Source organism: Pezoporus occidentalis, unplaced genomic scaffold, assembly GCF_034315485.1.
Source record: "Pezoporus occidentalis ecotype Australia unplaced genomic scaffold, CSIRO_AGI_Poc_V1 ctg8, whole genome shotgun sequence".
Taxonomy (NCBI): Eukaryota; Metazoa; Chordata; class Aves; order Psittaciformes; family Psittacidae; genus Pezoporus; species Pezoporus occidentalis.
The window spans coordinates 7274268-7301469 of NW_026916158.1; the positions used below are offsets into that span (position 1 = coordinate 7274268).

At 41.9% G+C, this 27202-nt stretch overlaps 1 protein-coding gene and 1 long non-coding RNA gene across 5 annotated transcripts; one reads left to right on the forward strand and one right to left on the reverse strand.

Annotated features, from left to right (window-relative positions):
- Positions 1-3731: 3731 nt before the first annotated feature.
- On the forward strand, positions 3732-5968 carry LOC134155581 (uncharacterized). The gene is made up of 2 exons (XR_009961626.1): positions 3732-4925; positions 5294-5968. It is a non-coding gene; the product is annotated as an uncharacterized LOC134155581 (long non-coding RNA).
- A 5120-nt stretch (positions 5969-11088) lies between these two features.
- SLITRK3 (SLIT and NTRK like family member 3) lies at positions 11089-26568 on the reverse strand. Of its 4 annotated transcripts, XR_009961745.1 has the most exons (4): positions 25654-26568; positions 20988-24004; positions 13581-13648; positions 11089-12889 (listed from the first exon to the last, which is right to left on the reverse strand). XR_009961745.1 is itself a non-coding variant. In XM_062603455.1 (2 exons), the coding sequence occupies exon 2, from the start codon at positions 23984-23986 to the stop codon at positions 21191-21193; it is 2796 nt and encodes a 931-aa protein (XP_062459439.1). In that variant the 5' UTR covers positions 23987-24004; positions 25654-26568; the 3' UTR covers positions 20910-21190. The 4 variants fall into 4 exon arrangements, 1 of the variants encoding a protein (XP_062459439.1); XR_009961744.1 differs by having other exon boundaries at positions 11089-13648; XR_009961746.1 differs by lacking the exons at positions 11089-12889; positions 13581-13648 and adding an exon at positions 19932-20464.
- Between the last annotated feature and the right edge of the window lie 634 nt (positions 26569-27202).

Genomic DNA, 27202 nt, shown 5'->3' on the forward strand with positions numbered 1-27202 from the left:
GGCAACCTCCATCTTAGTTGCTTGTCTTTTACGTGGGTGTATCCCTTCGCCCAGCTCATAGTTTCAGCTTTTACAGTAGTAATCTCTTGGTGGGGTTTAGTCTTTTATAGACACTTAATCCAGAACTGTGTGGCCACAGATGCTTTGTTTAGGTTGTTCTTGTCAATGAGTTCAAGCTCTGGAGAAATAAACTCACTGAGTTTTTTCTTCTTATTCTTCCTTGGCAGCAGCAACAGAACAACTCAGAGTTTCCAGGCCCAAAGCTTTGATGCTGGTTGATCTCAAAGACATGCAGCATACATGAAAGCTCAGACTTGCCTAAATAATACTGTAAATAAGACTTGCAGATACTTGAAATTATTCTTTCACCTTGCTCTCAAAGTTGATGTAGCCTGACCTAGGCAGTCATGGTCATCCACGCAGTGTGGGACAGAACTGTTACCAGTGAGATCTGTACCTGCCTTTCCACTGTTAATTCTTAATGTATTTAACTTGGGTCCCTGCTCCTTGATGAGGAATGGCTGTTGAGGAGTATTGTTTGTGCTGAGAGCTGGCAGAACTTCCTCAAGGATGGTTGTTGTCAGGATGCGCAAGAGCTACATCTCCTGGCTCTACCAGAAGGTCTTGCAGCATTGTAGTAATTGCTGGAGAATGAAGGGTTTCCTCTCCCTGACTGCTTAGGTATGTGGTTTGCAACATGATCCTGTTTCTTCCCCAGAAGGAGTTACTGTTTGTAGCAAGATGAGTGACTAAGCTTTGCTTAGAGAATTGGAAGAACATCAAGTCTACTTCTCTGTAATTCTACAGGATGTTAAAACACTTGAAAATAAGGAAAACCGTCAGATCTAAACAGATAAGCACACTCTGTTACCTAAGACTTTAGAGTCCTTTGTGTTGCTTTAAAAAGTTACTGACTGGCCAGCTATTGCTATAACTGATTAGCTAGTTTCCATCTTTCAGGCATATACTTTTGCTGTTCAGAAAAGATTACACAGTTTAGTTGACAACATTGCTGGAGATATGTTTTGTTACTTTTGTTAATTACTATCATCTATTAGGGGTGCTTGCCCCTTCCAGAATGAATAAATTAATTAATACAAAATGCATATAGTTGGATCTAGTATTAGTAAAAAAATACTATCTGTGCAAAAAGGATTAGTTTCCTGCTTCCTCTTCAAACATATATTGCATCTTCTGATTAAAAAGGAAAAAGAAGAAACCTTTAGTTCACAATAAAGCAAGCTTTTACCTCACATACTCTGGAAAATATATAAAGCTCCATCAAAAAAAAAAAAGAAGGAATGACCAGGAAACGTAGAGGTGAACTTCACTGAAAACCACCTGAGATCTGCAATTAGTTCTACCAGTGATAAAACTGGCAAAAAACACAGTGGAGGAAAGGCTCAGGATTTCCTATATAATGATATTATCTTAAGAGAGACATTACCAATAGAAGATAAAGCATACAATTTCTTCAGTATAATTTTCAAGTAGGGGATTAGATTTCCTTCTAACATATCTATTTATGGCTGAACACAGTTGAACATATGTTTATTTCCAAGGAAAAATGTTAAGCAACAATACAAGGGTGCAATTGTAGTCAGCATTCTGTGTAACAAATGCTTGTTTATGAACCAAGACTGTATGCTGGGAATTTTCTCCTGAAAGGTCAGTACTTTGCTTCAAAGTCACATCTTCTGAAAAGTAGCATCAAAGTAATTCGTCTCATTATGGTAGTGTTTCAGTGAAGACAGCCTGCTACATCTCTGTAAATTAAAATTGAATAAATATTATCAATTTTATACTGACTGTACTGTAATTACATTATAAAATATGTGAGCCAATGTAGAGAAATATTTAATGAGATGGAAAAGATGTCTGTCTTTAAAAAACAAGAAGTTTGGTTTGCTTTTCTATTACGATATTTAACAAATAATGAAGTTACCATGAATACAGCACTTCAAGGAAAGTAGAGTCCATAGTGTGGTACTGAAGATAGTAGTTTAGGACTTAATTAGTACTATATAGTATTTTACTTAGTTAGACAAAATGCCCAGTCAGGGCCCTTCATGAAATAGAGGTCCTGAGGACATCTGCAAAATTATCAAAATATGTATGTTTGATATGTACTTATGTCTATATAAATACAATTGTTAGGTGTTCTTTAATGTACACCCTACATAAAAATGACTGATCTTTCAGAGGTGACTAAAATTTTCATTTGATTGAAAACTGTTTCAGTGCTGCTGAAATAGCCTAGGTTTGTGTGGTTTCTTTTCCTGAAATATCACGTGATTTTATGTATCTTTTCAGTTTAGTGTCAAAAGTCCATCAATAAACAAGAATTACCCATTGATACTAGAGTTTCTTATATAGTGAGATACTACTGACTCTTAGTCATGACCTCACAGTAACAGCCTTGATTTGCCCATTTTGTAACGTTGTACTTATTTTATGATTTGAAAATCAATATAAAACTGTAAACATAAGCATGACTCATTTTATAGGCATATTCCCCAAAAGAAGCTTACCCATTATTTTTAAATGCTTGCTGTTTTATGCTTCTATTTCCTGGAGATATTTAGAGAAATAACTAGAACTGGGAAGATGCAAAGCTACTACTTTTATTAATAATGCAAGAAATTGTGACATCCACAACCTGTACATAGTTATTTAGAGTATCCAAATGCTCTAAAAGTACTGTGTAGGTTTTATAAGAATATTATTCTCTTGAAAGCTTTAATAGTCTGGGTTTTCAGACAATCAAGTTATCTCAAATTATTACTATAAACTCAGATACAAAATAAATAAAGGTGTAAACTTTGCACAAGCTGAAGTTTTTGGGGTTTTGTTTCTATTTTGTATATGTCTATGCATTTTTCTGTTGAATACATGCTTTGAATTACAGTATATTCTTTATTCTAGTCACTGAAATATAACCGTCATGATCAATACAGCATCAGTCTTTTAGTTAACTGTTCAGTTACCCTCATTCTGATCACACACAAATCCATATCATTTACTAAGATTTTCCACATCTGCAGATAGGAAATTCTATTGAATAATACTAACTACTATTACAAAGGAGACCAACTCCCCCGCCCCCCCCAGAAATCTGATCTTTAGGATTGTAGGTTTTTAAAACTTAGAGTATTTTTTCCCTACATAACTTCTGTGAGTTCTTACTTTTCATCAGTAACATGCACAATCTGGCACAATATGATAAAATGGTAAGCGAGTCCACCAGGAAATCGATTTTTCTGAATGTTGCAAACTGCTTTACTAGTTGTAAACAAACTTATTTAATTGAAAGGATTCTTCTTACATCCTGTTTCTATGAAATGCTACGCAGTAGTCAGACCTCACTTTGATGGAGCTTTGTTTGTCCACAGGGATGTGCCCATACAAAATCATGTGAGGAACCATGCCCTAGAAAAGCACCAATCTGAAGAATGTCTTTCTGCTTGTGACTCTATTGTTACGTGGTTATAGTATCTCAAATAAACACAAAAAGAGGAGATGCATCACAACTTTGTTTCTCTTTTCAGTGACTGTTCTGCAATCTCCTGCTCAAATTTGCTTGACAAAATATTTAAAATAAAACATGATTATCCATAATACCTTCAAGACTAGTTTCATTCAGTGTTCACCAATAATGCAAGCTGACATTCACAGTAACTAAGGAATAAGCTTAGCCTCCAAACATGCATGTTGCATGCAGTTTTATCAGTATTTCCTGCAGACATGTATTTGCTTTGACTTAGACGGATGTAATCTGTTCAGTTGGGCTAAAACTTACATGCAGTTTCTATGATATTGGAACAAAGATAATAAGTGGCAGCACCTTCAGGCTACAGTGCAGATGTGTATGTGCAGTGCTACTGCTTTCTGCCAGCCATGCTCCCCCATTCCCTGTTGCTGCAGGTGCCCATGCTTGTCCTTCTCTTTGGCACCTAGAGAACATACAGTTGCTTAACAGATACATCTCACAGGGTATTTCAAAGGTAGGAAAACTACTGCAGAAACGTTGGCCCAAATATGAATTTCACCCAAGGTGGGAGGAAATAATTTTCACATTGATTGACTTTTAGGCTGAAGAACAGGGATTTTTCATCTCTGACTACTGCGCTGGAAAACAATGCAGACACTACTTCAAGCTCCTAAAGACAAGGTGAGGTTATTAATCAGATACAAAACATTCTTTCCTTTCTAATTTCTTTTCACTACAGCTGGCAGCACACTGTTTTGAACAGAAACACCCATCCTCTCTCCCACCATTTTTATCGATGGGCATTTCCCAGCATTTCTGCAGAGCCACTGTGGCCACAGTGTCACTGGTCTCCACTCGAGTCTCTCCTGCCCTGCTCCCCATTTCTGCACCTCTGTTCTTTGGACCATAGTATTTCTGTATCTGTTTTTTGGGGACTAGTGTGTCCTCTTTGGAGCAGAGGACACAGCTTTTATGTTCTGCTTTCCATATACTGAGTTGTGCTTTAAAAAATGTGTTAACAGCATTCTACAGATGAGGAAAGGGAAATATACAAATGCCACAGGATTTTTCCAAGTGGCTGATTTAGGCTAAGACATAGATCTCATTCACATACCCCACCCCACCTTGGGCCAAGCAGTCTTACTGTTTTCCCTCTTGCGAAACATCTTTATTTTTACTTGCAGACTTAAAGCAAAGTGATGAACTCTTGACTACAAGAAAGCTAGTGGCTAGGATAGTAAATAAATTTTCCATGCCACACTGCTGCATCTAAAATGAAAAACTAAAGATGACAGATCTCTCATTACTTTGTGTTGTTTCTTATGTAATTTATGAACCTACATTGAATATGTTTTGAGCCATAAATGTGATCTGTATCTGTATTTGACATAAAGCATGCAAAGGACAGTTCAAAGTATCAACATTAGCCATTTATGTGCAGAGTTATCATATGCATTATCATAGACAAGGTTGGAAGGGACCTCAAAGATCAGCTGGTCCAACCTTTGTTGGCAAAGCATGGCCTATACTAGATGCCCCAGCACATTTTGCTGGAGAAGACTAAAGTCAACAAGGACTAATCTAAAGCAGCCCAGGGAATAACTCAGTCATCAGCATTTGTATGCTTTGCAATCTACTTTTTTTCACTGAGAACATTTTGTATTGTCATTTAATTTTTCTATTGTATGCAACAAACTGGGCCTGTTTCATGATGACAGATTGAGGAGAAATTCTATCTTGGAATGTATACAGAATTCTGTTTTATCATAGATATGTTTGTATGCCATGCTAATAATCACTAAGCACAACTGTTACAGTAAATAACATTTAGCATGAAATAATGCAGTGTCATAATAAACATGAAGTAGGCTAAAATTACTTATACTGAGGATGCTGAGACTACTGGTAATGAGGTGCACTGATAAGGAGCAACATCAAGTACTGGGGACCAGGGGTCATGGGTTCTTTGCAAATTCCCAACTTCTTCCTGTTGCTAAAAAGACACTTAAACTAAAACACTACCATAAAATAGTTTTATAATAAATTCTAAGAGCTCTGTCTGGATAAAATAATACCTGATCTTCACTCCATTAAAGCTACTCAGGGCAGATCAAAATAATCCAAGCCAATATATCCAATAAAAATGTGGGCATACCTCATAATTGGTAACACAATGCCTCCATTCAGGGTAATTTTTTACCAGATTCAGAAACTGCTCTCAGCATTCTCTCTAACTGCCCCTTTAAACCCAAACAGGAGGACTAAGCAAGAGCCTGGTCTTTTTTTGTAGTCTCTATTTGTGTATTGAGGTACGTGACATACCATCCACTAAAGGATGAACTACAATCTCTCTGCAAGGCATCCAGCATAGCAAAGAGTTCGGAACTGTAAAAAACACAGGCATCAATTTTCACTCTTAAACCAGAACTAAATTGTTACTTTTTAATTTCAGAAATATGCTGTGTTTCTATACAGTGTTGTACAAAACCTCAAGGACTGCAGTTTTTGATATTTCATGAGGTTCATTGGGAATCTCCTCTTTATAGAGCTGTGCCAGTGCCCAACAATGGTACTATTTATTTCCCATGCCACACAAGATATATTTAAAAGGTCAGCTGAAAGTGAAAATACCTGTATGTTACTTTTCCACTGCTACTTACAATATTTATCAGTACTTGATAAAAGTATTGTCCAGATCTTCCCCTATGCCAACCTTTGAGCAAGTGCACAAGTCTAGAGTTTCTGTATTTTGGTATTTAATTGCAAATATTTACCTCAGCCTATAATATTTCTCAACACAGACAGCAGCACTGTATATTTTCACTGTGCCTCCATGGTACAGAGATAAGCATTCTACACAGAGGTAAACTACAAATGCAATATTAAGGGATTTATCTAAATCCACATAGAAAATCAGCATCAAGGGCTAGGAGGTCCCACTTGCAAGCTCCTTGCTTACTTGACCAGCTCAATAGCAAGGACTTGTCTATCATTTTTTATGTAATTATAGAAGAAACATTCCAGCAATTTTTGATATTGTCTACACTTGCTATTCTGGTAACAGTATCCACCAGCAAAGGAATATGATCTTCCACAAGGAACTTCTCTTCTTAATACACCCAACCCCAGTCATCCATATATCAGCCATAATATGTGACCAAATTAGATGTAAGTTCTGATCACAGTTTTCAAAACTGACTGTAATGACTTGTGACAATATGTCACATTTCACAAGATCTTCAGGAGACGGATAAACAGAAATATGTCCCAAATTACCCATCAAAAAAACTAGTCACCTCCCCTAAAATAGTTATACTTAAAAATCTTGGCTTCTGATCTTAGTTTTATATTGCCAGCCTATTACTTTAACCTTCTTTGCAAAGCATGTGGTAGTAACCTAGAGGCATAAAATCCAATCTATGCACATCACTTTGAATATATTTTTTATTTTCTCTGTCATCCTTCAGAATGAGGCCATCAGCCAAGTTCATTACTGAAGATATACTCATCTCTGCTGAGTTACGAAAAAAAAAAAGAAAACAAAACCAAAAAGCAGACACAAAATTACTAGAAATGGATTCATATTTTTTTTCAGAACTTTTCTGACTTGTAGCAGTTTCTCTTTTCCTGCCCTTCTTGAGCCTGTATTTAATCCACTTTAAAAATCCACTTCTCAAAATTAATATTTTTTCTTCAAAACCCAAATTGTTATTTATGCAAAAAGTAATTGACAGCCTCCCCTGAAAAGCTTGCTTGAGGGTTTTAGATGCATCCTCTTTCTCAAACACAATAAACTGCCATCTTATTGCTCTTCTGTGTGCCTATCCAGGCTACTGTGAGGGCTCTGGAGCACATAGCAAACACTACATCATCATCATCATCATCATCATTATTATTATTACATACAAGAGGGAATAGTCTTTAAGAACCTGTACTTGGCTCCCAGTTGGTAGCAACATTCAAGGAGTCACATTTTTTTCATGTACCAAGTAATAACAAAAAAAATCAGTTTAAGAGTTTTGTTTTCAAATTAAAATTAGACTTTTTTTCAGTGGAAAATTTTTGAAGATGAAAAAACTTCAGCAACTAAATCACTATTTTAACTGCTCAGAACTTAATCCTTTCCCATAAAAGCCTCACCTGAATATCGAGCGTTGTCAGTGATTTATTACTATAATCCAGTATTTTGGTAAGTTAATATTTTGATAATAATATATTAATTTTTGTTTAATTTCTACATAATTCTGAAAATCCCTTCACTACAGAGTGAAATGCTAGTAACATAGTTTTCCTATTTTATATATATGCAATGTTCCATTTCCATGTTCTGGACATCTAATAACACATTATACTAATAATATTTTTATGAGATTGGAAATCCTTGCTGTCTTCCCTATGGATATAGGACAGGGAACAGAAGCTTAGTTGCAGGTGAATTCTAATTAATTTTCAATATCTAATTAATTTAAAATGTTTAGATACAACACAATCACCCAGTGCTCCAGGTAAGATGAATGGGTTGCATAAACCTCTCCCCAGGAATGTTTTGCTCTGCTTAAGACACAAACCTCTTAAAATCACCTTCCTTTCCTACATACTACTTGGGGAACAAATGGCATCACATTAAATTAGGATGAGTCTCTACCAAAATGATTTACAGAAGGAAGTGGAGGAAAAATGAAGACTGTCAGAGGAAAAATTGGAAGCTGTCTCATATTCCAGACAAGACCTTGGTGGTCAGTACCTGCTTATTTGTTAATAAAGTGTATTATATAGAGCTTTATTATTACTACTACTGTGAAAAATATACTTTTTTTTTTTATTTTTATACAATATTCTTTTACAGGAGTTTACCACATCACTAGCAATAAAACAGTGAGATTTCAGGTCCCTGTTCAGAAAAGCACTTATCAGCTGCTTACCCATAAGCTATACCTGATGTCTCCAGGTTGAGCTTTGCTGATTCAGGATGGTGTTTTGAACCAAAGGCTACTGTTTGCCAGGATTACACACATTCTATAAATATGACCCTATGAACAGGGTGTGCAAAATCTGGGGAGAGGCTGAACAGCAAGGAAGCAACTCATGGCTCGAGAGACACCACAGAAGAATAAAGTGATGTTCCCATCCAAATGCCAGCAATACTCCTAATGAGAGTATCTTTATGCTCTGTCCCAGCCATAAAGCTGCTATGGCTTCCCTGACACTGCTGTCTCTGCTCATTGCCTTCATTTATAACCATTACAACTGCAGCTTCCGAGCTCAGCCACTGCATCTGAAAAGCCACATCTAACATCATGCCATCTTCTTTTTCTTCGTTCTTTTTTTGTTAACATCAGCACTCAGCTCAGTCATTAAGTGCTTTACAACAAATAAGTATTCTTTGGAACCTGCCTTTAAGATGTCTTGTTTTCACATGAATTCTACAAGCCTAATTCCTGTAAATTCATAGTGTATTCTAGTAGAGTACCACTGTTCTTTTACACTTAATTAATTTAAGGATTGGTTTAAGTAGGATTAGGTAAAGGGAATTTCTAATGGAATTTGTCCGCCTGGTTTGCTTCATTTTTTCTTGGGGTTTTTTTGGTTTGTTTTTTTTTTTTGTTGTTGTTTTGGTTTTGTTTCTTCTGAACACACAAGGACAGGAGCAGGTTTTAGGTGGGCAAAGAAGCTTGTGCAGAAGTTGGATAGGAGCCTGTGGAGTCCTTGTGAGTTAAGTGCTCATCCACAGGCCAGGCAATACAGGCACTACCAATGAACATCACATGACAATAGTTTCAGCTTTTTGCATTCACACAGGAAAAAAATAACTACCTGGGTGAAAAGGAAGAAAATTGCCATGTACAAGGTCAGGCTTCTCACCAGCACGGAATAGCCCAAGTACTTTGCAAGGTTGATGCCAGCTCACACTAGCTGAGAAGATGGGCTTATTCATCTTCCTTTTTAAGCTTGACAAAATACTAATGGATGCAGGGAAAGTCCACCAGAGAAATGGCTACACCAGCAGCTACCAAACATCTTTGAATCACCTCACCAGCATTGCTGTGCTGAGAGCAACGGAGCTGCAATGATTTACGCCAGTGATGCCTTAGGTTGCTTAATTTATTTGGATGTCTATCTATAACAAGACCATGATTTTGTATGTCTTATCTTCAAACTACACTCTTCCTTTCCTAAATATAAAGTGGCATGGCAAAATTCAACTATACAAAAGGCAGGGTGGTTTATTATTTCTTTAGAACAATAGTGAAAGTAGCCCAGGCTCATTATAGATTAAATTCATCCTGCAAGGAAAAGATCGCTACAGAGCATGAGGAGATTTGCAGACTTCATCAGTCCTTTACTGGCTTCAGTTTGCAGGCTTCTTGCATGAATGCCTGCTTCCCTGAGGATATGGATGTCTAGGCATCTTCTTTAATAAGTGATATCAGAAAAAACTTATTTCCCAAAGTCTCCAGATGCTCAGCAAAGCAGCATCCTGCTGAGCTCTGTGATACACTGGGCTCAAATTTCAGTGCTGCTCGCTGAAAGAAAAAAAAAAACAAAAAATTAGCCATTTGAGGATGATGGTCCTGTGCATGCCCCAGGGACACTGCATTCAAGGGGTTAGCTTGACAATAGGCCTGCATGAGTTAATTAAAAAAGAATAATTGGGTTTTTTGCTCCCCTTCCGGTTGTCTTCATTCAAGCAAATATGCTGAAATCACAAAATCAGCAAAAGGATAGCTTTAACGAGAAAATAGAAGATGAATTCAGCATATTTGCTGCATAAAAATATGACATTTGTGTGGAAATGACCTATTTTCATGAACAGGCAGCTATATATCACAGAAAGTTTCACTGTAACATTTACACGAAAGAGATTGGAAAGCACTTTCCCATAAGGTGCTTATTTTCTCCAGATGAAATAATAAGGCAAAGCATAATCAAGAAGCTTAGAAGAAATATTTCACTCAGTATCATATGTTTTAAGCCACTGTGCATTTGGTTTGATTTCCATGATTATTTCATGTTCATTTGTCTTATGCCTTAATGGAAGCAAAGGACTTAGGAAGAAATAATCCTTTCTTTCTCCTCCTTTTCTAATCACATTACAGCTTGCAAATGATGGCAAATTGGCAGCAAGACAGACCCACACTGCTCAAATAAGCATGAAAGTGTAGGCCTGTTCAGTGTTGGAGGCAGAAAGATGTTCCTCCGCAGTGGCACCAGCCCCGAGCATGTTGTGCCTGTCCCTGCATGTGGTCGGAGTGGGACATGAGCCCTGCTGCATGGGAGCCAAAATCATCATGACAAATCCACATTACCGTGACCTACATTTATTCCAGCACATGTGGCAATTCAGCCATCAACAATCATTCAGGGCAGGCGGCTTAGGGGATGCTGACAGAGATCATTGCTTTGCAGCTTCTCCTTTGAACTGCAGCATATTATTGTGTGTTATTGCAGGGGCTGAACCAGTTCCAGCTCAAATAAGGGGTAAAACTCTAGAGTAATGATCAGCAGCACAAAATCAAATCCCTCGCCAGTTCCCAGCAACTGCGTAAAGGTCTTACCAATGGAAAGATGCTATAATCATAGAATACATAACTAGCAGGTTATTTTTAGGCTCACTTTTATTACAAAATTACAATTTTAGTTAATAGTTGCACAACTACAAGATTGTTTTAATGTCAGCGCTTAATGAAACACTCTGATCTGATTCAACCCCACTGAAGTCAAGTGCAAAATTCATCCTGATATGAATGGATTTCCAGATGAGAAAACCTTTAAGCTTATCATGAATTAAGGTATAGCTTTTTCTGATGATAAAGTGAAATTATTTAAAATCAATTATAACATAAAAGATACATCCTGAACTAGGCATTCACTGAACTAAGATTCTTGATTTACACCCTAACATCCTAACCCTAAATGGAAATCCATACATCACCAAGTCAAGGTAATCTGACTTAAGATAACTTACTTTAGAGCAGGAAATAATGTTTCTTTTTTAATTTCCTCTGTTCAGAAGCCATTTGGATTAGCTGGGACATTAATAGCAACCAGAATAATTACTACTGTGGCTATTTCACCACCAAAACTCTGCAAGACTTCCAAAGTACAATCAGCCAACACAACTCTTCCTTTGCTTTTAAAACCAGCCCTGAGTAATTTTGGCCACCACTTTATTTCACAAATATAGAACAGCTGTGGAGCAGCTAATGACTTACTTGGAGCCCTCTGGAAGAGTGAAAACATTCCAGCCTTGTGCTCAACCACTAAGCAATGCTCCTTGCTACATAGAAAAGATAAGACATTTGTACCCATATGATGTTAATGAAAGCAGTTTTTTGTAAGTTTTTAAAGAAAAGGGCACACCTTCGAAATGTAATTTCCCATAGTTGCATGACTATTTATATAGAGAAATATAAATTTATATAAATGTATACATATCTATAAATACACATATTATACATTATAGGCATATACATACATACATATATACACTATATTATATACACATACACAGATTTGTATATACATATTTATAAATATATATATACACACAAATGCACACACAGCTTGCTTCTTTTTAGCTAGCTATAGTTATAAATTCTCCCTCCCCCATGGATCCAAGATGATTTGAATTGCCTCTGGTGAGCTCCCCATGGTTGCCTTCCCATCCAAACTAAATATAATACTCATTATTCTGCCATTCTGGTTCCTGAGAAACTTGGCAACCTTTCTGAATGACTTGAGATGCAGTAATTTCTCCTGCATTGCCTCTAACCTATTCTAGGAGATGCAACACGCTGCTAAAATTGAGTGTCCAAAATGCTAATATGTCTGAGAAGTGCCTCCACTGACCTACATTGAGAATGTAGGTCTTAATGTGTCTACTTTTAGCTTCCTAACCAAAATGCCCATATTTTTAATAACAGTCCAAAGCAAGCCATGTACCTAAATCTCCCAAAACTTTCCAAAAATTGACTTCTACATTTCAACATTCTAGCATGTGCATGTATACACACATACATATTCACACAGTATATATGTATATACTGTACATTCTTAGTATCAGCATTTCCACCACATGTATTAGCTGCCTTGTTCCAGTAGAAGTAACACAGAAATCAATTACTACTGTTTTGAGTTAACCGCAACTCATTTTAGGTTGTTGCAAATGGAACATCTCCACTTTATACCTGATGCATACCTGTTAGAGATCCATCTTATCAACGTTTTGTGCTCTGAAGGCTTTAACAGACTTTGGCTGGCTTGTAGGGGCTGGCAAAGCACAAGGCATGTAATACCACCACGGCTAACCTCGGGAGGCTGCTTACAAAGCTGAGTTACAAGTAGGCAATCCAGTCGATACATCTTATAGAATGAAGTCTTGAGGTGCAAAACACCACTCTATAGAAAAACCCAACAAAGATAACCATATTTTCAATCGGTCTCCATTTCATGCACATGGTCAATGTGCAAACCAAGGTGTTGCAACTTGTCAGCCAAATGACTAACTGTGCATGCAGCAAGGCTGAGAATGCTAACAATTTGGAGGCTGGCTGAGAGCTTGGGCCAAAAGCAGGGAAAAGAGGATAGTGTGAGATACTTGATTAGCTGCTCTAAAAAAGAGAGGCTTCGACAAGAATTGTGTGTTGTTATTGACTGTCCCTAACCCAGCAAGACACCTCACTTTCAGGTGCCATTTGCATCATTAGCCTTGGTACAGTTCCCACTTGTCACAACTTAACCCATCTCTGTGGGTCATCTTATTTCCCATCTATTCTATGATCTCCCAGAGATGCCAATGCCAATCCTGCCATCAACATCGCTGGCTGTAGCATCATGGCCCCTCATTGCTCACAGGAGGAGTATATATATATATTTATATATATAAATTAGATACATCCACATTCCTTACTTTGCTGGTTTAAAAACCAAAGGGGAAAAATAATCACAGATTGAACAATGACTGACTCTTTGCCTTAAATCAATGCCTTTACTTATTCTCAGAAAGGGCTGCAGAACAAGTAGCCAACAGCTATGACTTGCTCTTTCATTGAAAAAAAACCCACTAACATAAACTGGATCTAAAAAATACCTTTACTTGCCATATTTCTTTGCTTGCCAACACTATCCACTTTCCAAAGCAGCCAGGTTTTTGGGTCACTGCAAGAAAACATAACAGAAGTGATGCCACAATAAATTATATTCTCTAATTAAGGAGAATGCGTTAGCTATATACTTTTTCCAGCAGTGCTTTGATGAAGACTCATCAGCTATGCCCTTGCATGGCAGTTTAACTGCACCAGAGAAACTCTGGATGAGTTTTCTAAAAGACACTGAGGCAAACTTAAATGGTCAGCATCCACTACAAATGTCCAGTTTTTTTAAAGTTCATTTTTTACTGAAACACTACATGATCTTTCTAAGTGCTCAGCACTCCCCTGCTCCCCTGTGCATACCGAACCAGCACCTCTGGTGGTGCAGTAGCCTGGCTACCTGATTGCTCAGGGTGAGAGCTAATGGTGGAGCAGATCATCTGGCTGCATCCAACCCTGTAATCTGACTAATGGGAATTGCTTATATCTTCCTTTGAGTAGGACTGTCCTGGGCACTCTCAGAAATGAGAGGACACAGAAGAGGGAGCACATCTCAACCCTAAGCCTGAGTGGCAATTCCTACACTCTTTTCAGCATAGCTCCTTCATTCTCTAAAAAAAAGAATTAAATTTCAAAGTCCTAATAAAAACTATGATTTTATGAAAATCTTCACACTGCATTGTCTTCCTCTCTCTGGTCATACTCTGAATAAAATCAAACCAAATAATCACAGAGCGAAACAAAACAAAACAAAATATTAATTATACCTGATTTGCAAAGACAAAGCCTCCAAAGTTCAATGATAGACTTTGGTTCAAGGATTGTTCAGATAATGAACATTATATATATATACACACATATAATAATACAGAGACCAAGTAGAAAACCAAAGATTTATGTGGCTTTCTAGAAAACTCATCTCAGTTTAGGACAGTTACTGTTGTGATAGACTGACTTCATTATAAACAAGTATGGCATGTAAAAATATTAACAAATACATTTCCACAGTTCTTTAAAAGTAAACCAGCTACTGTCTCTTCAGAAAAGCAAAGTAAAGCTGACAAAATCAAGAAGAAAAACCCAAGCATTTTCCTATAATCAGGGTACTAATGCCACTTTAACATTTCAGGAAAGCCTTTAACTTCAGGTGAGATGATTCCTGCAGGATAGACTCCCAAACCTTTCTTCTGCTTTTTTTTTGTTTGTTTTTGTTTCAGAATTACTGTTACAGGAATCCCCACAAGCAATGGTGCCAGGTCCCACCATCAGCAGAAGCAACTGCAAGGCAGAAGCAGCAGCATGCCTCAGATCTCTGCTAGTCCAATAGCAACTTATCACAATTCAGGAACTCCTGCTTAAAATTATTCAAGCCCTACTGCAAAATCTCATCACTACAGATACTCTCTCTTCTTGGCACAGTGCTTCAACCGCATGCCAAATTGCCATGCTACATGCCATGGACAGGAATATTCCTCCACATTTAGTGGTATCTATTTGAATTCCATTTGACCCATGGCTAACCTAAAATAATTCTTCAGAATTCATAAAATATACAGGATATCCTTGAGAGATTTAGAAAATTCCAGTAGAAAAATAAAGATGTTAGAAAAACTAAATGGACATTAAAGATTCAGTATATGACATGCAACTTAGTTATTAATATTTTGTATTTGTAAGGGTATTGTGCTTTGCCCTCTATTCTTCTCTATTCTTATTAACTATTCTTTTTAAGGCACCGAACATCTTAGTATTGCATATACATACATCTTCAAAATGTCTAAAAATAATCCCCCCCTTAAGAGAAACATCTTTAATGTTCAAAAATATAAAGACTGATGTAACATTCACTCTACAGAGGCTAAGACCATGGGACAGGGAATTCCTACAGCAATGCCAATGGCTCCATTCCTTTGAGCCTTCTCCCATCATTTTTCCACAAAAATGAACTATCTGACACTGTTCTGAAAACCACCACAATATCAATCAATTTAACAGAGAAAATGCCTGCACAGGGGAGTGTTACAAATACTTTCACAGAGAAAAAGATAACCTACATGCAATGCTTTTATCAGTAACCTCCCTAACTGTTCCAACAAACTGAACAGAAATGATAAAAGAAGTTAATGATTTTGAAAGTAGGAAACTATAAGCATTAAGCAAACGAAATTGAAAAAAAAAACCAACCAAAACAACAAAACCCCACAGTTGTCAGAGTCTCAATATTCTTGCTTTTGAATAAAAATACTAATAAAGTATTTCCAAATAATTTGCACTTGTTACATTAATAATCTTGTTGGCTGTTTGGGTACCTATATATTAAGTACCACTCTGGTAGCAATTTCCACATTTTTTGAATATGCTGAGATGCACTCATACTTGTATTTGTGCAAATGATCTTATTTTAAAATAAAAAAGCACTAAAGAGTGTCTGGTTAATTTGTGAATGAGGTCAATCAGAAAAAATTACTGAATTGATAGGAAAAACACTTTCTCTGTACTGTTACCCATTTTATTCTGAAAAAGTAATGGGGAGTACTTGTCTCAAAAAATACCTGAATACATATTGTAATTTTCAGAGATCAGACTTTGCTTTTCACTCAAGTCAGTTGACGAAAACTGAACAGTAATGTAGGATTTCTTCATTGGCTTCAAGGGAGCATAAATTAGGCCTCCAGTCCGTACCCACACAAGGGTTGTTCAAAAAACATTCCACTTCCACTTGCTTGAACAGGCTTCAAAATGGGGCAAAGCTACACTTGCTCAAACAAACCAGACTTTTTCCAAGAATTGGGAAAAAAGATGTATTTCCACTCATATCAGCATTACAAAGAATTGAAAAATAGTGTATTTTTTGTACAAAGAGCTGTTAATATGAAGAAGTTGGGTGAATTTACTCCATTTTCTCCCATGGAAACAACTGCATGGTACTGTAAACCCCATATATAAACTCACTGTGAAACTCAGCTTTGAGGAAGTCAGATTTAGAATCAGGTGTTGGAAAACTCATAAAATAGGAATACGCAGTGTGCAGCAGCCTGAGTTCTGAGTGACATAAATCCATGCTGTAAAAGCAAATGCCTCTGGATGAAGTGCAATTCTGGAATGAATTGGCTGGAGCATTGCCAGAGGTCATACTCTTCAGATGATTAGTGTAGTTAAGCAATGAACTTCCAAACTTACAGCCAAATTCTACACACTTTTTTCACGTGAACATTTCTGTTACGCCTAAAGCTGATTCATCATGTCATCATGTCTTATTCATGTGACCAGTTTGTGTGAAGTAGGGGCCTGAACAAAGTAGAAGTAGCATAACACTCATGAATTACTGCTTGCACACATTAGTGATTCAGAAACATCTAGAACACTGCAGATTTTCTAGACACCTGTAGGTCCTGCTGCTGTAGAATTGTACAGCAGAGAACACAAGTCAAACATAGCTGCATGTTTCTAGCTTAAAATGAAATCAGCCGCTGTGACATGCTCAAAAGCGATTTTGCCTGGAAAGGTCTCTGACAAAATCTTGAGCTACTGCAGCTTAACTCATGCCCACTGAATCTCATAATATATGATCTGTCTGTAATATTCTCCTAACTGGAGTAGTATAGGTCCTGGCTTGCTGCAACAGACATTCAGAGATGGATCACTTTCCAGAAGTCAGATAATTATTCACAGCATAAAATTTAGCATCTTTCTCTCACTATCCATAGAGTCAAGAGATCCATGAAGCAATTTCCAAGTCTCAAACAAATCTTTTAACCCAGGTAGAACATGATGGTGACATTAATGACAATATGTAGGAAATACAAAAGAGCACTGAAAATTGAGCACCAATAATTGAGCACCATTATTATCCTTTGTATTTCCCTGTGTGCAACTGTTATCGGCTACGACTGGGACTTACCTGACCTTTTTTTCTTTTCCACCTGTAGGAAGAATTTCAATATAGTCAATGAGTGAATACAACAGACACATAATGAAAAATTTACTGCTATGCTCTGAGCATCGCCACAAGCTGAACTGAAGCCGATGTTGCTGTGCAACAATGAAATAAGCTAAAAAATTATTTATTTATTTAAAATAGTATCCCATCAAACAGCTCTAATGTAAATGCAGATAATTTGACTTTGAGTCTTTCCCAATATCATTAATGCCACTAGTAATACTGTTGATGATCATAGAATTATCATTAATACTCCCTATTAACTGAGAGCAACTCAGGTTGAAGGAGGTAAAGAGTCACACTTGTCACAAATTGGAGATGATGGATCAATCAACTTTTGCTTCCTGCAGTAGAAAGTAATGCTACTACCCACTCAGCCTCAAGTCAACCTAATGAAATAGCAAAATAGAAGACATAATAATACACATTAGATATGACAATTAAATATCGTCAACTCTTCCAGAATGCATTATCCCCAAATGATTTCAGTACACAAGGAAAAGGAAGTTTCCTACACAAGGAAAGAAGAAGAACTCAACATAAGCCAAAAATTATCGCTTTTAATACAAAATTCCATTCTCATAAAACAAATTTATTTCCACTGAATAAATAGATTTCCTCACCATTCACAGGTGAGACTACTACTTATAGTTACCTTGAAATTCTCTTTCCTTTCTGCATTTTAACTAAAATATAAACATTATTTGCAACTGGCTTTACTATATTTGGATACAAGTATGAACACTGGGGGCTTGGATGGCACTGCCAGATGTATACAGCACCACTCTCACTAGGGGTTGTACTTTAACCTGATTTATATAGTTCCAAACATTACTTGCATGTAGTCTTATCAATGTAATTATGCTTATCATGAGAAGGATCTGGCCTTTGCACTTTGAGGTTTATTACTTTCAACATGTGCATACCCTTCTACTATCCATTAAAAAAAAGAAAAAAAAACAACAAAAAACCCAAATGACTGAACTCCAAAGGATTAGAGCTGAAGGCAATGTTAATAAAACACTATTAGCTCAACAGAGGAATATGGGAAATTCAAAAGCATAATTTTTTTACTAATATTATGGAGCTGATACTAGATTTTCAGACTTTTGGTGCTCTCCCTCCATCTCAAAGTACAAGAGCTGCCAGCAATGCTCAGGAAATCACTTCTGTCGCTCACAGATGCCTCTCCAAGACAGAGTGATAAACAGCAGTAAGCATACTCACTGAAGCTATCGATAGAGATACTTGGGGTGAAAACAAGTTTGCATGGATTGATCTCCATTAAAATACATTGTGCTGGGTGAAATCAAGTTGTTTCCAAGAGGAGGGGGGACAGCTGGGGTGAGGTGACACTACGCTGTGCGCTACAGCAGCATCTGCCCCTTCCACAAAGAAAGCAGAGCCTCAGTCCCCAGCAGCAGCCAGAGCAAAAGCCCTGGGGAGCAACACCTTTTGAACGTAGTGGGGAAAAAATAAGCACAATTCACCTGGATAAATGATCGTTAACACTGTTCCGTTAAGACAGATGATATTTATAGATACATATTTCTGTATAAAAATCTGTATTTGAACGTCTTTAGGGTGGCGGCTGGCCGACACCGGCGCCAGGCTAAGGGCTCTCCCCTTCGCGGCCCCGCATGCCCCGCTATAAGGCACCCCGGCGGGTACATTCGGAGAGGCCGGCGGCGACCAAGAGCGGGTCCGGGTCCCGGTCCGGGAACCAGGCCCGGACCAATCGGACCTTCCTGCTCCCCCGCCCTGCCGCGCGGCCGCCAGAGCTGGAGCTGTGGCGCCACCTGGCGGCTGCGCGGAACTGCGCTCCGCCGGCAGCCCGGCATAGGGCCAGGATCTCAACGTGGCCAAGATACCAACCGTGACCTTCTCGGGACGGGAAATCCAACCGTCTTTGGTCTCGCTCCGGTTTCAGCAGCGAGCAAACGGCCGCGAGGAGCAGGGCCAGGTGTCTGAAGCCGGTGGGACCCTTTGCCCGACTGCTTCATTCTTTCCCAAAATTAAACTACGCTTTAACCTCCCGCTCCAGCTCCATCCAACAGGTAACATGGGCACGGACTGTGACCCGGGAAACATCAATGTTTCGAACCACAAAACAGAGAACGCCCCCTCTGTTACCAGCAGGCCGAAGAACCAGCACTCCTGCAAGCCACGCCACCCAAGGACGCAGTCCTAATTTTACTGCCAATTTTTAAATGACACGGGATAGGCCATAAGTACTGCAGAAGGTGGGAATAGGGATTGCAGATCATCATTTAAAAGTCTCGGGTGGTATCTTGGCAAAAGAAGATGTACAAGGTTTTTCTCTGTTAACATCACAGTGCATTGAACTGTTATTAATAAAATAGCTCTCAAGGTTAAGATGGGGGAGAAAATCTCATTGGGGAAGTTGAAGTTTCAGTTCAAGCTTTGTATTCCTATATATATATATACATGGAGGTATATATATATATATATATATGCATTTTTTTTTCAAAACATTTTATTAGGAAAGCTATACCAGACGCATCACTGTACAATGATTAAACATTACCTTTACAATTTATATTCACTTGAAATTACAGAATAAATATATGCACATTGCTGTACTGCTGTGTGTGTGTGTGCGTGTGCATGTGTGTATGAGAAAAACATTAAAAGTGCTTCCTACAAAGCCATTAGTGACAGGTGCTCAGGAGCTTTTTTTCTTTCTTTCTTTCTTTCTTTCTTACTCTTTTTCTGTATAATTGCATGTTGCTTTGATTAGGAAAGTGCGGATGTCCTCCAAAAAAACCATGGCGTCATGATGAAGTGTCACTGAGCATCCCCGAGGTGTGTGCGCCACGTGCTCCCCTCCTTCGGGCTGCTCAGCCCCGGGGGTACCCCGCCAGCCCTCGGAGTTCCCCTCCGCGGCCCGCGGCCCGGGCTGCGCTGCGCGGCGGGGCCGAGCTGGCGGCGGGATGGCGGCGGGGGTGCGGGTGGGTGTGCGTGAGAGGGAGGGAGAGAGACAAGAGTGAGACATTCGAGCAAGACCCTCCCCTCCCTTCCCTCTTGCAGTTTCCAGGCATGCAGCAAACTGCGCTCGTTTGCTTCTTTGCATTTTTTTTTAAATAAATATACAGAACCTGTGCCATGATGGGCTAGAAGAACGCAAGCCAGAAAATGCCATCTTCCCTCCCCCTCCTCTCCAAGGGAAAATATAAAGGAAGTTTACTGCAAACAAACAAACAAAAAAAAGCAAACAAACAAAAGACCCCCAAAGAAACCCAAACCACCAAACCGATCAAAAACACCGTTAAAAAACAAGCCCCATCCCCTCCCAAGAAACCCCAAAACAAACCCCAATCAAAACCCAACAAAAACAAAATCCTACCAAAAAATAAATAAAAAAGACACACACATAGAATTTACTTAATGAGGATCAATACAAAGATCCCCGATAATAATAATATTAATAATAATAATGATATACCTTAGACATGGCACAGTCAAAGTCTCAGTTTCAATATAAAAAATAATGATTAACATCTGCTGGCAAAAGTCTGCGAAGGCACTTCATCGATTAATGATCTGAGACCGGCCCTTCCCCATGGAGCGCACATCTGGCGGGAAAGAGCACACAGCTGTATCCTCCACTCTCTTGCGGCGGTGCCGGGGCGGGCGGCGGGGCGGCGGTTAGAACCGGTACGTGGTCTTCTCCAGGACTTCGAGGTAATCCGGCTTGGTTTGGAGTTTGGCCCTTAACTCGAGGTATTCGCTTGTGGGAGTTTGGTGGTCTGGGAAGCCCTTGCCGGCCGCGAAGAGGAGGGTTTCTTTGAGCCTGGCGTCCTGCTGGAGGTCCGGGTATTGCATGCCAGGTGGGTGGACGTGCAGTTCCTTTAGTTTGGGCACGGTGCCGTATAGGCAGTCCACGAAGCCCACGGCGAGGGGCGGCGGGCGGTCGCGGTCCCGCGGGGCGCCTCCTCCCGCCGCCGCTCCGAGCCCGCCGCCGCCCGCCGCCAGCCCGCCGCCCGCGGGGTGCTGGGGGTGGACGGCAACGATGGTGTTGAGCTGCGAGCTGGAGACGGCTAGGCTCCACTCCTGCTCCTTCTCTAGCGAGGTGCGGTAGTTGGTGCCCGGGTCCTGCGCGACGGCGGTGAAGCGCTCCCCGCCGCCCCGCAGCAGCTCCGCCGCCTCCCCTCCACCGCCGCCCGCCACCTCCTCCTCCTCCCGCGGCTTGTAGATGGGGTTGTTGCACATCTGGGTCACCGGGTGCGGGATGTAGTCGTAGACGTGGCCCGCCGGGGGCGCCTTCTCCGGGGAACACTCCCTAACCCCCGAGCTGCCGCCACCGCCGCCGCCACCGCCGCCCTCCTCGAAAAGCCGCGGGCAGCGCAGCGGCACACCTCCCAGGTCGTTCGCCTCCCCCCGCGGGCCGCGGAACGGGAGCTTCCGCCGGCGGCGGCGCAGCACGAAGGCGAAGAGCCCGGCGGCCACCAGCACGGCGGAGAAAAAGAGAACGAGGAGGCTGAGGATGAGGACGGAGAGAGGGACAGCTGCGGCGGCCGGCGGCAGCTCATAGGCGGCGGCACCGGTGGCGGCGGGTGGCGGCGGCGCGGCGGGGGGCGAGGCGGCGGCGGGGCGGAGGGCGGCCGGGCAGAGCGCGGCCAGTTCCAGGGAGCGCAGGTCGCGGCGGGCCAGGGCCTCGGGGCTGGCGCACAGCACCTCGCCCACCACGCTGACGGAGCTGAGCGCCTCCAGCCACTGCTTCAGCGGCACCAGCTCGCAGGTGCAGTCCCAGGGGTTGAGCTTCAGGTCGATCTGGACGATGGCGTGGAGGTGCTCCAGCACCCCAGCCACCGGCAGTGCCAAAAAGTGGTTGTTGCGCAGGTTGAGGCGGGCCAGGGAAGTGCCGGCGAAGGCGTCAGTGGGCAGGGTGCGGAGCAGGTTGTCGTTGAGGAAGAGAAGCTTCAGGTTGGGCATGAGGCTGAAGGCTGCCGGCTGGATTTCCCTGATCACGTTGTACTCGAAGTACAGGTAATGCAAACTCTGCAGGCCCCGGAACATGCCTGGGGTGAGCCGCTCGATGTCATTGCCATTCAGGTACAGGCTCTTGAGATTCGGCAGGTTGATAAAAGCCCCATCCTGCACGTAGGAGATCCGGTTGTTCCCCAGGTGCAAGAGATCCAGGGAGGAAAAATTCCAGAAATCAGAGCGGTAGATTTTCTGAATCAAATTCCCACTCAGGTACAGCTTCTTGGCGTTCAAGGGCCTGGGCAGGAGTTCGGAGATGTTGTGAAACCCTCGCTCCTTGCAGTTGACTGTCAGGCCCAGGTCATTTATGTGCAAACTGCAAGAGCAGCCGGTCGGGCAGATGATGGGGATGGGGGGCCGCGTCTGGTAAGCAGCCACTGGTGGCTGGTTTGGCCCAGGGTATAGGCTACGTGATGTTGGGGGAGGCCGGGGCACCCTGGGCTGCTTGGTGGGTTTGGGCTGCTTGTTGGATGTTTTGTACTCGACAGAGGAAGCAGTGAAATGGAAGGAAGACAGCATGGAGGAAGGCTTCGTAGGCCATGCATTCTCCTTGCTGGACGACAGCTGAGGGATGCCTAGGCTGGCTTCCACCTCAGAGTCAGACAGCATGGGACAGAGCTTACTTCTTTTGATTTCCCGAAGGTCCTTTCCATGGAAGTGGAAGGGAGTCTCACAGGTGATGTCCCCCACCAGGGCGGTATAGGGGATGCGCTCCAGCCAGCTCTTAAGCTGCACAATCTCGCACGTACAGTTCCATGGGTTCTCCTCCAGCTGGATCTCCATCAGGCTCCTGCCAATATGGTCCAACATCCCACGGTATGAAAGGACTTTTAGCCGGTTCCCACGTAAGTCCAAGTGGGTTAAGGACACAGACTTAAATAAGTTGGTGGGAAGCATGGGGATAAGATTGTCATTTAAGATGAGGACCCTCAATTTACTTAGGTTTCGAAATGCCCCACTTTCAATCCGTTTAATGACATTATAATCTGCCTGCAGATATTCCAGACTTTCCAAACCCAGGAAAGTGTCATTTCTGAAAATGTCCAATTTGTTTTCGTGCAAATACAACCTCTTCAGAACTCGGAGCCCATTAAAAGCCCCTGTCTGAATGTCCTGCAGTGCATTGTTCCCAAGGTTAATAGACACAGCATTGTTCAAGTGAAGAAAACTATTGGTGTACAATTTTCTCATGGAATTCCTCTGCAAATAAAGTTTAAAAGGTCTTGACCATGACTGTGTTATCTGACTAATATTTATAAATCCTTTGTTGTCGCAATGTATATGGAAAAGGCTCTCCTTCACTTCACAGTAACATGGATCAAAGCAGGGCTCATCGAGTTCCTCCGAGTCCTCTATCAAGGGAATTGGTGTAGTCCATGCTAGAGCAGTTGTGCTTAGAAGAACTATCCACAACATCCTTCCTTTATGAAGTGTCTCTGCTGTGAAAAGTTTCATCATTTGTTGATGTTTACAAAACTGCAGTGGGGAGAAAAATGCAGATTTCAGTATTTTTGTCCTGTCTCACTTTTTCCTAAGCCCCTACCTGCTAGACTTATGTTAGGCTCTTGGAAAGTTCAGCAATTGTTGAGCAGATGTTCACAACCAACTCTAAGGCTGTCAGATGGGTGAGCCTTGCCCTGATTTATAGTTAAGAGATGTTAGAAGGTTTAATCACGCGATATCAGCCACCCTTATCTCCCCCCCCCCCCCCCCCTTTGGTAAATGCCACCTATAAAGAGAGGACAGCACATGTAGAGCCACACAGCGACACTGAGCACACAAGCTGAGCATGTTGCATCTCTACATGTTTTACACCATAGGACCATGGATTTGGACCACACATATTTGATACTCATTTGCAATTTTAGCTTTGTAGCCATCATAGCCCGCATCGACTGTGGGGGGGAGACACAAGTGGGTAGGTTTCTCCAGTGTCGCACCACATCTTTCATACATGTAAACTCCCAAAGTTATTGAATCTCAATCCTTAAATCTCTCTCCATCCCGACTCAATATATTCCATAATGTAAGTTCAAAGGAATGAGCAAGGTTTGTTGATGTCCCTGGCAAAACAGTTCCCTTCATAAATCCCCACAGTCTTTAAAATAGTAAATGGTTAACGATACTGATTTAAAAGAAAATCTTCCCCTTTCAGATGCTCTGATGAATTAATGCAACTGGTATATTATCAGATAAATACATACCACATATTAGTCATTTTAGCTGATTAAAGCATTTAGAGATGATTAATCTTTCTAAAGCACATACCCATGCGATCAGCAGATCTAAAGGGAAGTGACAGCTAAAGAGGCACCTAGGATTGAAGAGCTCAGCCTGCCTTGGATTAGGGTATTCTGCGCCCCCAGGACCAAGAAAGAGACCCAGTTAAAAAGCTGAAAGTGGAAGAAAAAAATACCTTGACACTTACCAGCCGATAAATTATCTATCCTACTATATACATTTTCGAATGAAGACACCATTCTTCTCCAATCAGATGAAAATAATACTGTACTAATGAGGTGCAGCTCCTTCAACATATGGTTTCACCCTTCCTTTCATCAGATATTTTTAATGTATGGGCACAGAGAAATGCTAAGGATGGTAATAATAATGGCAGTGATGCAGCCTTCCTTGAATCTCTGAAATGCCCATTAGAATTATTCATAGCTATCGTTGCTTTTAGTCTTAATCTTTCAATAGGAAAGGTCTTTTTTGCCTTCCTCGTGAAAGAACTAGAAAAATTTGCCCCCCCCATCCACAAACTTAAGAGCAGAAAGATACATTAAGGGAAGAGAAATGCCAGAACAGAAATCCTTAGGATCAACTTGCAAATGAAACCCTCCCCTGTGGGAAAGAGGAGATGGTTGAAAGCATGGAAAAAGAAATACCCCTCTGCAATTAAAACCAGCGTCTAATTGGGAAGAAGAGAGAGATGAGAGCTATGTTGCAGTATAAGTCTTTCTGTCTCCTTTGCAAGATATTAGCTACTTAAGTTCGTTCTCTTCTGCAAGGGCTATAATAAAAAAAAAAATTAAAAAAAAGAGGATTATTATATCTTCTTTTTGGAAGAGGGGGTGTCTTTAACCCTAGGCGGAAACAAAAGGATCCAGAAAGGTTGTACTTACCGGTTTGCAGGAGAGATTTTAGCACATCGTTACAAACAAAAAAAGAGTGGAAGGGGAAAAAAAAAAAAAAGAAGCTCGAGTTTAAAGATTGCTGGTTTCTCTCTGTCTCTCCCTCTCTGTCTCTCTCTCCCTCTCTCTCTACTCCCGCTGAAGCTGAGGCAAAAGGAAAAAAAAAAAAAAAAAAAGCAAGCCTGAAACGTGCCGGGAATGCAATGAGCCCCTCAATGATCTTCTTTAGGATGCAGAGCTGCTGTTTGGCACACTCAATGGAGGAGGGAGGAGAGGGGCTGCTGCAGGCTCCGCCGCCGCCTTCCCCGGGCCCCAGCAGCGCGGAGCGGGCGGGCTGGGGCGCGGCGGAGGACAGCACGCTGCTCGCCGCCTCCGCGGGTGCGGGTGCGTGTGCGTGTGTGTGTGTGACTGCGTGTGTGTGTGCGGTGCTGTTGTTGCCCTGGATCAGGCTTTTCCACGTCATGAAAATCAGCTTCAAGAAGGGGAACAAATGAAGGGGGCGCGCTTGGCATCAGGTCGGGGGCGCGCATTTGGGAAGCCCTGACTGTACATTTTTTTTTCCCTGCCTTATTTTTTTTTCCTTTTTTTTTTAAGGGGGAAGGAGGGGGCTGGTTGGCGGAGGGGACGGGAAGTGGGAAATGAGCAGATGGGGGAGGAAAAAACACAAGAAGATTCATAGAGAAAAAAGCCGCCGGGATGGGTCACAATTTACACAAACCCCGCTTTAAGAAAGAAAAAAAAAAAAAGGAAGGGAGGGGGAGGAAAAAAGCCTAACTCTGAAGGAAATCAAAGATGCTGTAACTGCAACCGCCATCTGAGCCGCTCGGGGAGGAGGGCAGCCCAGTGGGTTCCGGCGAGGGGCCACGGGGTCCAGGCCCGGCCGCCCGGCTCTCCCCGCTGCTCCCCGGCACCTCGTCCTCTCTTCCCTCTCCTTGCCTCCCGTCCCGATGCCAAGCCGCGGCTCCAGCCTCGCAGCCTCTCCAGGAGCCAGCGATCTCCCGCCCGCCACGCAGGCGAAGCTAAAATTCTCGGGGGAACCGACCCGGCACCGTTCGCATCCTTCCACCGCGGAGCGTGCGCGGAGGCGAAGGGCCGCGTCCGCGCAGAGCAGCGCCGCCGGCCGGTATCTGCCCGCCCCAGGAGCCGGAGGCAGGTAACAGTGCTGCGCGGGGACACGGGTGGAAGCGGCCGGCGGGGGGCGGTGGATCCGCGGAGGGGGGCGCAGCGGGGGCTTGCGCGGGTTCGTTCGTGGCTGAAAGTTGGCCGGTGAGAGGCGCCGGCGGGGTGTCCGGCTGAGGGAGCAGAGGGGACTGCGGACTCTGCCCTCCCGCCCCCCCCCCCCCGCAGGTCACATCCCCGGACGGGAGAGGAGGTCTGCTGGCAGGGCAGGGAGTTGCCTCCGCGATGCCTCCTGCATCTCCGCTGTCCGCACACGTCCTTGCACCTTGCGCACCCGTGCGCGCATCCCCAGGCACGCACACCCTTGCACACCCGTCCCCGGCACATGGATGCGCGTATCGCCACGCTCAGGGGTGCCGGG